The sequence below is a fragment of the Lepeophtheirus salmonis genome, chromosome 3, assembly GCF_016086655.4.
Source record: "Lepeophtheirus salmonis chromosome 3, UVic_Lsal_1.4, whole genome shotgun sequence".
In the NCBI taxonomy this organism is placed as follows: Eukaryota; Metazoa; Arthropoda; class Copepoda; order Siphonostomatoida; family Caligidae; genus Lepeophtheirus; species Lepeophtheirus salmonis.
Window position 1 is genome coordinate 2,497,457 of NC_052133.2, and position 13,911 is coordinate 2,511,367.

The 13,911-nt window shown below is 33.3% G+C and overlaps 1 protein-coding gene across 2 annotated transcripts; it reads right to left on the reverse strand.

Moving 5' to 3' along the window:
- Positions 1 to 6,109: 6,109 nt before the first annotated feature.
- LOC121114466 (uncharacterized) lies at positions 6,110 to 9,969 on the reverse strand. 2 transcript variants are annotated; one of them, XM_040708440.2, is made up of 3 exons: positions 9,235 to 9,969; positions 8,067 to 8,398; positions 6,110 to 7,062 (listed from the first exon to the last, which is right to left on the reverse strand). In XM_040708440.2, exons 1-3 carry the CDS (start codon positions 9,449 to 9,451, stop codon positions 6,325 to 6,327), a joined length of 1,287 nt encoding a protein of 428 aa, XP_040564374.1. In that variant the 5' UTR covers positions 9,452 to 9,969; the 3' UTR covers positions 6,110 to 6,324. The 2 variants fall into 2 exon arrangements, with proteins under 2 accessions (XP_040564374.1, XP_040564375.1); XM_040708441.2 differs by lacking the exon at positions 8,067 to 8,398 and adding an exon at positions 8,774 to 8,979.
- Positions 9,970 to 13,911: the final 3,942 nt, after the last annotated feature.

Consider the following 13,911-nt stretch of genomic DNA (forward strand, 5'->3'; position numbering starts at 1 on the left):
TGTGTGTTTATTTTCTTCATATCATAGCTTCTTCCAGATAAAATTTTATCAAACGCCATGACAGCTAAACTATTTCCCTATCAAGCATTTTTCAAATCATAAGGATTACCCGTTGATTTTTGGTTTATTTTTTCACTTAAAGACGTTGTCAGAGGGCCTTTATGAAAAAGTAAGGCTCATCCCTTCCCATTGTAAGTCCAAGATTTATATCTAATGAGTAATAAATAGTGTACAAAAGCAAAACAATGAGTCAGAGAGCTGATTGTGCCACCCTGTACTCCTGCGAATTATTTACAGGAAATCATAAATCATTTTTTTTCATTTTCCATCGTGCATTTGACTGATATATTTCTCTCTCTCTCTCTTGCTTCCACTACAAGAGCTCCTTGGTTGTGTTTGTATATATATATAAATCCATTGGTTCACTATTTCAATACACAGTCCTGTATGTAATAATAAAAGGTCTAAGGGAAGAAAGAACGAATAAAACAAAAACAAAAAAGTAGTAATAAAAATTGATTTATAAACTACTTTTGTACATTCATATTTTCAATGTTGTAGCAATCCTTGTTTTCTTTAGAGAGGTACATATATGTACACCATAGAGGAAGGTAATGTTAAATGGAAAAACTATGGCGGAATAAGTAAAAACACTTGTGTGGTTCTGTGCCAAACTCAAAAGAGGAGTAGTGCCATGGTTGTATATACTTACATAGGTATATATGTATTGTAGTGATACGTGTAGATTTACCTCAAGTGGTATAAGGGTTGAAAAGGTTTGTTGTTAAGGATCCCACCGCTGCATCACGAATCAATGCAAAAGAGGAAAAAACTAAGATATTTTTTGGCAATTTTTTACTATAATTAAGTTGCATGGGAACTTTTTTTTTTCATTTTTTTTTTTTTTTTTTGTAACATGAAATAAAGTATGTGTACGTATCGTGTTCAATTTTTTGTTTTTGTTTAAAATGTGGTTTCTTCATCTCCTTCTTCTTACATAAAAAAACACACACACAACCAAACTCAACTGATTTGTACTAACCAGATTCCCTTTCAATTAGATACATCTCAACAACATCATTCTTATAAATAATGTATCTGCAAATAAACCACCACATAGGCAGTAGGTAAGTAGCTAGGTTCCTGGGCATCTACTATCCATTTCCTTACAACCAATATATGTACATGAATATATAGGTACAAAAAGGAATTCTTGTAGATTTCATAGTCATTTTTTTCCTAGTAGGGGGGGCAGAGATATTTGCCACGCTCTTTATTGAAGGCCCAACTATTCAACGCTGGCTCGATTTAGATTCTCCAAATTATAACACAACATCCCTACAACTGTATGATATTGTATTAATCCATTTGTTAAGAGCATACCAGTAAATAGTTTTCCCACAAATTGTAATTGAATGCGAGTTTTCAAATGTTCCTGTCTGTCAGGAAAGGTTGAGTGTAAGTTAGAAATTTAAAAAGATGAATAAATAACTAGACTTTTGTAGTACGCAGAAATATTTCATTCCAATGTATTATAATAGCATAGAACATGAGGTCTCTGCTCAGTTCTATAGAGCAGATAAATTCACTCTCAAAAACCTTTTCAGAGCCTGCTCTGGCTAAAAAACATGCTTGATGTGAAGTTTAAGGATATAATATAATATAGAAACAACACTGCACCACTTATTGTATCTGTTCACTTTGGACTTTACGTTACACTATCTACAATGTACAGGGGTGACCTGGAGGGGCTGTAGCCGCACACTACAATCCCCTCAAATCAAGGATATTTTTTCTTTTTACTAGAAAATGTAATTTTTGATTTTATATTTGAAATTTAATTTAATTTTTCAATTTTCAATTCACTCTTTGTATTTGGTCAAACTTCTACAAAAAAACTCACACCCCTATTTTTAATCCCTTACTTATTAATTGAATGGATTACCTTGAACGCAATTTGACTTTAAATACGAATATGAACCTCATTCTTTTCTTCATTAATATTACAGATTCATTATCGGGCTCGGAATCCAGGATAGGTTAATCAAAAAACGTCTCTAATAAATAACTAAATGAATTCATTAAAAAGTAAGTATCTGCAGGATACTAAATTTTGAGGAAATTGTTTACACAACAAGCATAACAAGTCCACTCTTTTTTTTTGTTTTAATGAATCAATATTTTCTTAATTCCTATTTATTGGTATAATAATATTTTTCATTGTATTAAAATTTCCCTCTCATCAGTTTTTATTGTTATCACTAAAAGTCATTGCTTAGTAGAAAAAATGTCAAATATCAGAACCTTTAAAGAAAAAATTTATATTCTCTATTCTACAAAAAAAGGTTAATGCGTAAAATTAAGGCCCATCAATAAAAGTTTTAGCTTTCAAATTTTGATAAAAATTAAAAATTTAAGAACAAGGGGAAAAACCTGGGAACGCCCCTGTTTATGAATTATAACATCAAATTCTAGGGTATAAGCGTCGTAACCACAACTTTTTGAGGGGTTGCCTTTCTTGAGATGACATTTTTTTTTTTTAATTTGAAAACTTTATTTATGTAAGGCCAAAAGTGTATTTAACATTATATTATTCGTTGGGATATTTTGTAATAAATAATTATGTTCATGGTATTAATCGAAAAATGTCTCTAATAAAAAATGAAGATTTTTTGTGGAAAAGTAAAAATAGATTCGTAAGAATACTCAATTTTGAGGAAATGTTGAAAAAACAATGTGTATGTTTGGTCTAGAGTAGCACATAAATATTATTTGATCACTGAGGAATGAGTAAATTATAAGTATAAGCCTACATGCTTTAATTTGAATACCTTACTTAATCATCTCATACATTTTAGATGATTACTATCGATAAATAAAAAAAATTTAACTTTTTCTAAAAAAAGGTCATTTGGTCAAATTCAGCCGTTTCTAAATTAAAATTAACTTTAAATTAATTTTATAATAAGTCTCTTCTAAAAATAAAAAAACCCTGCTGACGCACCTGATACTGCCTAGTATGCCATTTCCCTTTCATTTAATGAATTCCTATGAAGATAATATTGATTCTATTTTCATGCTTAATTAAATAAAATTATAACTCCTTTTATTTTTGTTCATCAAAAGCATTCGATTCATAAGTAGCCTTTTAAGTACAGACATCCATTCTCACGCCTATTTATGAGAGATGATGATAATATCCTTTAAAGAACAAAGTTATTATTGTCTTTTAAAAAGATGGGGAAAATATTATATATCATTTGAACAGACAATAATTATTATTGGATTTTTTTTCCTCTCTTTCTGATCTATTCTTTCTTCTTCTTAATAAATATCTACAACAACAACATCCATTTCTGTTATACATATGATTGTATGTTGATATCAATCTGATATTATTTCCTTACAATAGCCTACTACATTATGTGTACTAACATCTAGAATTGAAGTATAGCAGCGGTTGTACTTATAGCAGTCAATAGAAAGAAAAGTGAAATTTGTGCTTCTCAAAAATAATAACAAGTATATTACAAGTATATCTTCCTGCCTTGCCCCGGAAAAGATACATATATAACACATAAATATGACATAAAATATTCTTTATAGACTTCCTTTTTGTACATAGTAGATGTATGTACAGGGAGACCCCAATGTACGAATTTGCAGGAAGCCCTCAGTATACGAATGTGCGTTGATCACTAAATATATATTGTATTCTATAAAATGGCAATAGTTAGGGATATAGTGGTCCCCAATTTTAAGGACACAAAAGCAATCTTTGATTTCAATAGACCAAATTTTGTCTTTTTTAGGCCACAATTAAGAATAATGACTAAATATACTTAAAGTTTACTTTAACACATTGAAATGGTTAATTGAGACACTAATTTACTGTAATATTAGTGAAAATGATCCCTTTTAGAGGGCTTTTTAAAATTTGGGACTTTTTTATTGAGGGAACGGAAATGGATTGGAAGGGACCGATTTTAAGTCCCATATTAAGGGCTCTAGTAAAAGTATAGGGAACTCTAAATTTAAAAATATTTGTTGGTAGTGGAGATAAGAGCAATTATTGGGTCTTTTATGACCTTTCTTTTATTTTGGAAATATAATTCTAAAAAATTATAGTCCTTTTTTTTTTTTAAATCACTTATTTGTTAGGAAATAAAGTACAGGGCCTTTCTATTTATAGAAGTGATCCTTTCTTTAATTTATTTTCTTTTAATTATAGGACTTTTTTGTAAGAAAATAAAATGTATAATATTTTTTTCAAAAGATTTTTCTTTCAGTGTATAAAAATTTAATTTAAAAGAAAATTTACCCCACACGGGTGCCCCAATAAAGACAAATACCCCTTAAAACCGAGCCAGGAAGGAGATGTACACTAAAATATAAATTATACGTCATAAATAAGTATGAAATAGAATGAATACTATACAGGGATCCCCCCATTTACAAATATTCGCTGGAGAAGGAAAAGAGACCCATCTATATATAAATATATTTAAAAAGGATCCCTCTGACTTTATTTATGTATTTATAGGTATTTTATTATAATATCATTGATTGATGTATATTTACAAAATATAAGTGTCATTTGAGTTTTAATATAAGACAAAGCAATGAAGGAAGGAGAAGTAGGTCAACTTATTTACTATAGTTAGGATTTAATATATATATATACAGCTCAACAAATGAAATAGGCACACTTTTATTTTCATTGACTGTATGATGCAGTTGTAGTGTACAACAGATGCAGTTACTTGGCAGGAATACTTGGAACAAATGTCTATGACGTACTACTATCATTGAATGTATGTTGTATTTCTTCAAAAGAAGAAGAATAAATAGACTTCTCTCTAACGGTCTTTTAATCTCTCTCTGTTTCTTAAGATGTGTTCATAAAAGAAGTAGTCTATAAGAAATAATAAGCCGGATAAGAATACAAATAATAAGGAGAAGACTGTTTATATTGTATTGTTACAACAATGGTTGTTGTATCATATTAACCATTCAGAAAAGAGGCGGAGCCCGTTTCTTCTTTTTCGTTCACTCTCTCTCTCTCTCTTTTAAAAAGAAGAAAGAGGGAGAAAATAAAAAAAAAGGAAAGCCCCGCATATATGTACATGTATAAGATATAACCTAAAAGAAATTGTTGAACAACATATTTCCCGGTTTTGTTTTTCAAATATATTTTATTAAAAACATACATAGACACTTCTTTTTGTTGCTGTTAAAGCACCCTCATGGATCAGTGAGTATCCTTTGATCCACGGATCGTTGATTCACGACTAAGTATTCATACAATAATAATCATCAGAGGTACGCAGGAAATGCGTAGCCCCTAATAAATAATATATGGCAAGAGCCTGGATTTCCAGCAAACTTGACTTGACATATGAGAGCCGTTTCATGTATGTGACTACCCTCGCTTCGCCCAGGAAGGACTCAAACTCGTATATACCGCATATAAATAAAATGTACTCAATATTATTCATTTTAAAAATTTGTCAAATGGCTTTATTCTTCTTCATCATTGTTATTATTATTATATTTGAAATTATTATTATTATTATTATTATTGTTAAAGAAACACAGAACTTTGGTCAATGCTGCAGGATTTTTTTCCTTTTTTTTTTTTTTTTTTTTTGACTTAATAAAGAGTTTTTGCGAAAAACAATTATAATTTTTATTATTAATATTTTTTTTTAAATGTAGAATAAACACACGGAAAAGGGTTTTTGAATGATGATGATTTTTTTGGGTTTTGTTTTTTTGTCTTGTTTAAAGATACTAATTGATATAGAGAAATAATAATGATATATCATATAATATAATATATTTATATATACGTAAAATTGTTGTAATATTAATGAAAATAATTGTTGTTGGTTCGTGGATTGATATAATAAATGAAATGAAAACAGTTTGTATTCCTTGTGGATATCCGGTTCTCTTATTCTATTTCTTCTTTAGCTACTTCTTCGTCTTTGTGGAAGAAGGCCTTCTTTGTATGAATCAAATACATAGATATGCATGAAGACGGTTTTTATAAGACAAACATTATATTATTAATATATATGTATGTAGGTATATTTGTGTATAAATGTTTTTTTTTTCCTTTCTTTTCCTCGTTTTTGTTTTCTTGAATTGATCACAGTTGATTAAAGACAAAATAATATGTATGTAGAATGAAATGGATATAATAATAATAAGATTTATGTTGATAGAGAGATTGAAAAGAGAGTTGATATATATATATATATATATATATGAAATAATGTTCTAAATTGATGTAACCCAGAGAGAGAAAATCCTCCTCCTCTATGTCAAGAGTCCTGTATTCATGTTAGAGTCTGAGGTTTGATACCAGGAGTACTGTTGAAACATGGCAGCCTGACTTGGATTCATGGGAGGAGGTTTAATGTCGGGTTGTTGATGATGATGTGGGGATCCTCCAAACATGTGATGACTCCCAGAAAGTTGATGATGGTGGTGGTGATGAGCTGGAGCTCCAGGATGATGATGCTGGTGTGGAAATTGATGATGGGGATGATGGGAGACGAGTTGAGGATGAAGTCCTACAGCTCCTTGATGATGGCTTCCCCAACCTCCTGCGTTGTTAATGGGTGGACTCCCTTGATGTAGGCCAATGCCTGTGGGTGAAAGATCCCCTGCACCTGGGGATGGCGTTGCAGTCACCAAAGGCGGAATGTACGAATGTTGGTTGCTGTTATGAAGGGAAGACGAGTGTGGAGGCAGGGGTGGGGAGTGGGCTCCCAGAGGGACTTGCTGATTATTGTTACTATTCGGATTCAGGCCAGGAGAACATCCACCCTGAGAGTTCGGAGTGTGACCTGATGATGGCAACAAGGATCCACCGCCAGACGGTGATCCACTAGGCGCTGACACACTATTCGAATTGTTGTTACCAGAGGGGGAGGGAGAAGTGGAGCCGAGAAGGGATCCTCCACCTGCACCGCTACCTGGAGGACCGCCACCCGGGCCCGTTTTCATTAATTTCTTGTACTTTGATCGACGGTTCTGAAACCAAATCTTCACCTAAACAAAAAATGTCTTGAATTAAAAATGATTTATGATATATTAAACTTCTTTCTTTTGTTTTAAGTCTCTGTCTTATTATGCAAAATAGGGATCTTGCCACATTTCGGTAGTTAAATCAAACTATTCATTATCTGAGTATTATTTTATTCCATTTTTCTGATAAATATACCTATATACTTTATTATAGTAAATCCATCAAGCGTGAATTTAAAGACATGGATCAAATAAAACAAAACATGGATGTTGTAATATTAACAACATACATCCATGAATACAAAGAAACTTGAAACATTAATAATAAGAGATAAAACACGTGAGCCAACGTCAACGAAGTGAGGGGATAAAATTAGATTTAATATATTCTTAATTGAAATAAATTGAAAGGGATGCGTCTACATTATATATATATAATATATATATATGTTTGTAAGAAGACTACGACAAGAGTTATAACAGCAACTGCTGCCCTCTCGTGGTCTCCTACTCATCAAGAGTTGAGTTGAGTCGAGAGAGTAAGACTCATGGAAATAATAATAATAATAATAATAGTTGTCCAATGAAAGGTCTTTTTGAGTATATCAGTCGTATTGCTTTCTCCTACAGCTCTCCATCCTTCGTAAGAGAAGGAAGTTGCCTCCTTAAAGAAAAAGAAAAGAAAGACTTTCTCTCTCTCTGTTTCTATCTTTTTTGTTATCAGGTAAGCAACTCCTTCTTCCCATTTTTTCAAGACACAAAATACAACAATAACAACTACTACCAAAATACATTAAATAACAAAAAATACATCACCTAATGTATTAAAATATCAGATAATAGTACACATACAATATAATATATATCAAAAATAAATTTGTTAAGTACTTCGTTTTTGAAGAAAATATACAATATGCTTGTACATACATATATCTATATTTATATCAAAACCTTTGTTATTTTTATTATTTTCATCATCATCATCATCATCACCACCAGGACCTAACAAAGGCCCCCCCCCCAAATACCTGAGTTTGAGTAATCCCTAGAGTGGCCGCAAGCTCAGCTCTTTCCGGCAGTGCTAAATACTGCGTTCGAAGGAATCGTCGTTCCAAATGTTGTAATTGGAGTGAGGAGTACATACTTCGAGGTTTTCGAATCTTTTTACTCCCTTTACCATTGACTCGAGTGATGAGCTCTCCATGCTCAAGCAGAAGCGTCTCTCCGCTTCTTTTGAAACTCCTCTTTCGACTCTTTCCGCCAACTCCCCTTTTGTCAGACTCAATCTCAGTCTCTTGAGACTCCTCTTCCTCTGTTTCCTCGCCCTCATAGACCTCATAATCTCCATAAAAGGCTTTACCTAAAGGGATTTAAGGACAAAATGGTCAATCAGAGAGAGAGAGAGAGAGAGAGATGAGAGCTGTTGCTTTGAATCTGTCCTTTTTATGCGTATTTGATTTTTAATTTGCAGATTTGCTTCTTGATCAAAATTGCTTTGCAAATAGTTGCACTTTGAAATAATCAGTGTTATTTTATTAGAGCAAGGATCCGCGGATAAAAGAATCTCGACTTTTGAGAATTGAGGAACACACATTCACGGAGTCAAGGAGAGAGAAGAAGGAGAGGAAGTAAGTAGTCAAATGAGATTAAAAGAGATCAGGGCATGAGATGGAGTGGTCAATCACTTGAGACAATCATTGTGATGATGATTTTTTGTTTTTTTTTGGTTTCTTACCTGTGTTTGTGTTAGTCCGAGACTGGAAGCGAGTTCAGCCCTATCGGGTAGAGCCAGATATTGCGTTCGAAGAAACCGTCTTTCAAGTTGTGCCACTTGTAGTGATGAATACATGGTCCGGGGTTTTCGAATTTTTTTCCCTTTGGAATTAACGCGTGTAAGTTCACCATTCTCAATCGACTCTTTTATCTCGGATCCTATCGAGCCTAAAGAGTGACAAATTTCATTGACTTATTCAAATGAAGGAATTTGATATTTATTTATTCTTAACTTTCACATTAAAAAAAAAAAAAAAAACTGAGCTAAAAAAAACAAGCAAAAAGCAAAACAAGAAACACTCGCAGCAGAAAAGGAAATCAAAAATACACTCGTGAAAAAATGGTTGGCTTAAAAAACCCGCTCTTAATTTTATTTTATTTTGTAAATAGTACTAGAAAATATTTATGTAAAAGCGGCCTTACCGTCTGGAGTCGGGGACTGACTACTTGGATATCCCAGATGATGATAGCCAGGATATGCATTCTGTCCAGGGAGAGAAGGGAAATAAGATCCTAAATGACTTCGATTACTATTGACTCCGCCGCCCGAACTAAAACCTTCAGACGTGGGAGGAGGGTTTTGATAAGGGCTATTATAAAGACCGTATCCGCCTGGGATACGATGCCCTTGTAAGTCCATTAGAGATTTGACTTGGGGATCTCCTTCTGAATCGGAGCCTGGACCCGGAGTTGTTGATCCATTATTGTTATTATTGTTGTTTCCAGGGGACTCTCCCACTCCAGGGGTTGATGTCCCGCTGGAGTATGGAGGATTGAGCTCGTTAAAGTTCAGAATGATGAAGTCCTTTGGGGAACTGAACTAAGGATAGTTAAAGAAGAGCTAAAGGGAAGCTCTTCTTGAAGATTGTTTGGTAGTTCACTCAATAACAATTTTATTTATTATTGTTGTTGGGATGCCGCAGATTCGCGAATTCGCATGGTGTATGATGATTGTAGCTTGAGAGAGAAAATATTTCAATCCAATTCCTTTGATGATATTCGTAATGATCTTCTGTCTATATATTTCTTTAATGAGCTGTTATTAATATTGCAAATCCAAGTTAGTTGTTGAATATTATTATTATGTTAAAAAGGTCGCAAACTTCCACGAATCACACTTATATGCCCACCACTCTCTACAAACACGAAACACAAACTAACGAATCCTTTTTTTGTACATCAAAAACTTCTCGTGTGTGTGTGTGTGTTTACGTATATAGTTGTGTCGGTGAAGCAGTAGGTGAATATAAAAGAAGCGCCCATCGCGGGGGGCTCCTTCGTCTCTTTTCCTTAATAGACTCCTTCCTCGCGCGCCCTCATATTCTGAACAATTTGAACGTCAGATGTCGCTAGCCAACAGCGACTTTTATTTTATTACATTTCCGCCGACGAAAAGAATGATCGCTTCGGCATTTTTTATAAAACATTTTTTTTTTTTTTTTTTTTTGTGAGTTGGAAGAGGAAAAATATATACGTATTTTTTTGAGCTCTTGAAAAAAACTCTGACTAATTCTTAGGTTTTATCAATGTATATATAGGGATATATGAGAGTTTTCCTCCATAGACTAATGAGGTCCTACATTGAGACAGCCTGTATTGATATATAATAATTATGATTGTTATTATTTTTGTTATTTGAATTCATGTGGGTGGGGTTGATAGGACTTTTATTTTTCTTACAAGTACACGCAAACTTCCAATCTCCGAATCCTATATGTATAATATAAAAAAAAACAGGGACAACTATCAGGGGGGGGGGGAGAAATTTACCACACAAACCACAATTGTCCTTGTCTTGGGTAGAAAAAACAACAACAAAAACCAAAAACGACCCAATCCTTGATGCTCTGTTGATATAAGCAGGGCTACACACAAAAAAAAACAAATATGTTTCAGCCAACGACTTGGTTTTTATTAGTGACAAAATTAAGTCTTCTGTCAAACCTGGTCTAATGGCCACTTGTGTTAAACAAGTCACTCCACTAAGACGCAATTTACAGTTCTCAAATTTAGAATGCAATAAAAGACCCCTGGATTAAGAGCTCACATTCACCAACGAGTTGCATTTTCAGTTTCCCTAGCTTGAGCACTTGATACTAGTTTGACACAATGTATATTGGAGTTATCGTTGATCACCAAAATTATAAGATGGGATTTAGAATAATTGTGATAAGGATCATGCAAAAGTTGAAATTTTTTTGATAGTCGATACATTAGGAAAATACGAATTGATCATTCTATAATATGGCACAGAAAAGGTGATAATATTACTCGTAAATACATAATAATCAAGTCATTTTCATAGATCAAAATGAAATGAGAGCATGAATTAGTTCTAGTTGGTAATTGAAATGAGTCATATGGTTATTAAGTAAGGATTTTAAAGCATATAAAATGCAACTTGTACAGCTGGTTTATACAAGATGGAACTTGTACACATCCCAGTCAGTATGAGCTGACCAGTTCTCACGGGTATGCATTTGAAAATAAGTTTGTTCCGGAGCAAGTCTGCATTGTTTCTCTCATGGATATGAGTGACATGATGGTCCTCCTGGGGTGCAATTCCCCTACCCTCCCCCCTCTTCCTACATAGCCAGTCCACCTTGCTAATTATCTCTTAGTGTAGGTAATAATAGTACATATTACATAAGATCGATACTTAATGAAAGAGAAATTATGATTATTTTCCCATAGAGACTATTGATTTTATTTTTCTACTTCTATGAGGATATTTTTAGAGATGATTCCTCTGACTCTACAGCCAACTTGCACGACCCCACCTGTTTACTCACATCATCAAGGGTTTATCATTTATATTTTTTTATTCTTTTTTTTCTTGACCCTATTGAATTGGAGGATAAGGATCTTTTGTGTCTTTTTAAAAAGAAGGAAGACAAATTGTCTTGTAGAGCACTGAAAATGTCTCCATAACGCATACATAATACTACTGATGGATCAATAATATAAAGCTATTTTTGGAGTCCTTTAAGACACTCACAACAACCAACTCCTTCTTTTCTTTCTCTCATTTTTTAATCCCTTGGCTCCGGATTAAATAACGGATTCTTCTTAAACATAATAATACGTTCTTCTTTATCTGTCTTTTCCCCCTCCTCTCTGGTCAAAAGTTAATTCACTCTAGTCTATATATAATATACAGTTTATAAATCCAGTCCAAGGGTTCCTGTTATTTATACATATTTATAATACATATTTGATTACCGAATTTTAAATTCAATTCTATGTGTAACTCCAGTAGGATCCTCTAATGTAAAGAAATCTCATTATCATCTAGGCATTCTCCCCTCATTTCTCCCCTCATTAGACATGGATATAACGCATAAGTAAGGTAATTATAATTAGTCTCAATTATCATAATACACTGATCAGCTAATAATGATTCTCAAGTCTTGTTTCACCCATATCATTGTTTTGAACAACGTGGATAGGTTAAATTCAAATTAGCTACAGTTCACTTCTGAACAATTATCAACATTCTATTAGACAGGATAGACGAGGCCGCCCTGAACTTGTTTTTTAAATGAAGATTATAAATTAAATTTCAATTTTCAAAAAGGATCCCCTCATATTTATTTTTACTCCAGGCCCCGTTCACGCTACAACCGGCCCTATCATTAATTAATGTGAATATTGGCTCTAATAATTGAGGTGGTGAGCGTTCATTATTATTAAAATAAGTATCTGTGTTTGTCAGAGCAAAATAAAAATGCTCTTAATGATTATTCCTCTCTCTATTGAAAATTCTAACGTATCAGAATTTAAGACAATATTCAAGTCAATGGCTATTAACCTTATCCTGTAATTCATTTTGCATAGGGCTCCATAATGGTTAGCACGGCTCTGCTAATTACCAACTGATTTTGGGCCTTTTCTCCCCCTTTCTTTTTGGAAACAGAATGTATTGAGAGTCAATAAAAATACATGCATCATATCAAAGAGTGAATCAAAATAAAAAAGAAGGGAGAAAACAAACAAACATCCCTTAGGGCTACTGATGGGGGATGAAAAAAGGCACAGAAGCTCTTTTGGCTTTACCACATGTTGTGCTGCACATAGAGTTGTTATTTGTGGCCACCCAGGCTCCCCCCTTTCATACTACTTAATTGCTAAGTTATATTATGCAAGAGAAAGAGAGAGAGGGGGAATGTGTTCGTGACGTCAGAGTGTCCCTTCTTCCAGTATCTAAGTATAAGTATAATAAGTATAAGACTACTACTACTACTACAATGTTCAACTTTGTCAATTTTCTACAATTTTCTCTTCAACTTGTATTTTTTTATATACATATATATATATATATTTTTTTTTTTGGCGACGACGTTATGACAATGAAAAGTATCGCAACACTGTAATTAAGTCTCTTTTCTTCTTCTTCTTCTTTCAGGTTACAGGGTGTCTGTCAGAACTGTTGAGCGTATATACATATAAAACGACAGAATGACATATTTAAAGGTCCCCTCGAACTAATAATAATAGGGGGGAGGGAGGGGGGAGTTAATGTAATGTATTTTTTTATATTTTATTTTTGTATAGCGTAGAGTAGTCGTCGATGTGTGTACTAGTACTCAACTCAAAATCCAAAAACTTCTTCTTCTTCTCCTCGAACATACATCAAATAACAATAATAATAATAATAAGAAGAAGAAGAAGAAGAAGAAAAGAACTACAAAGAAACTTTTTCCGACTCTTTTTCCTTCTTCTTTTTAGCAGACACGATCTCCGCCTTTTGGAGTGGCAGAGCTTGCCAGACACTGCCTCCTCTGGCGCCTGGGCGGATCCTTAAAGACTAAAAGGAAGAAAAATACTACATATTATTATACATAATGTGAATCGTTCGTTCCTTCTCTCCAAGACGACATACATAGTGAAGTGCTGCTGCTATGCTTGCTCCCCTGTGTGCACTAGTTACTAGACTCTAAAAGAAAAACTTTGGTTATCCTCTCTCGAATTAAAAGTCTATATATCAACAGCTGATCATTAATCTATCAGAGACTAACAACCAACTTTTTACATCCTTTATAAATTCGGTTTCATGCAGGGGGGATAAATTAACCCTCTAACAAGGAAGGTGAAGATAAT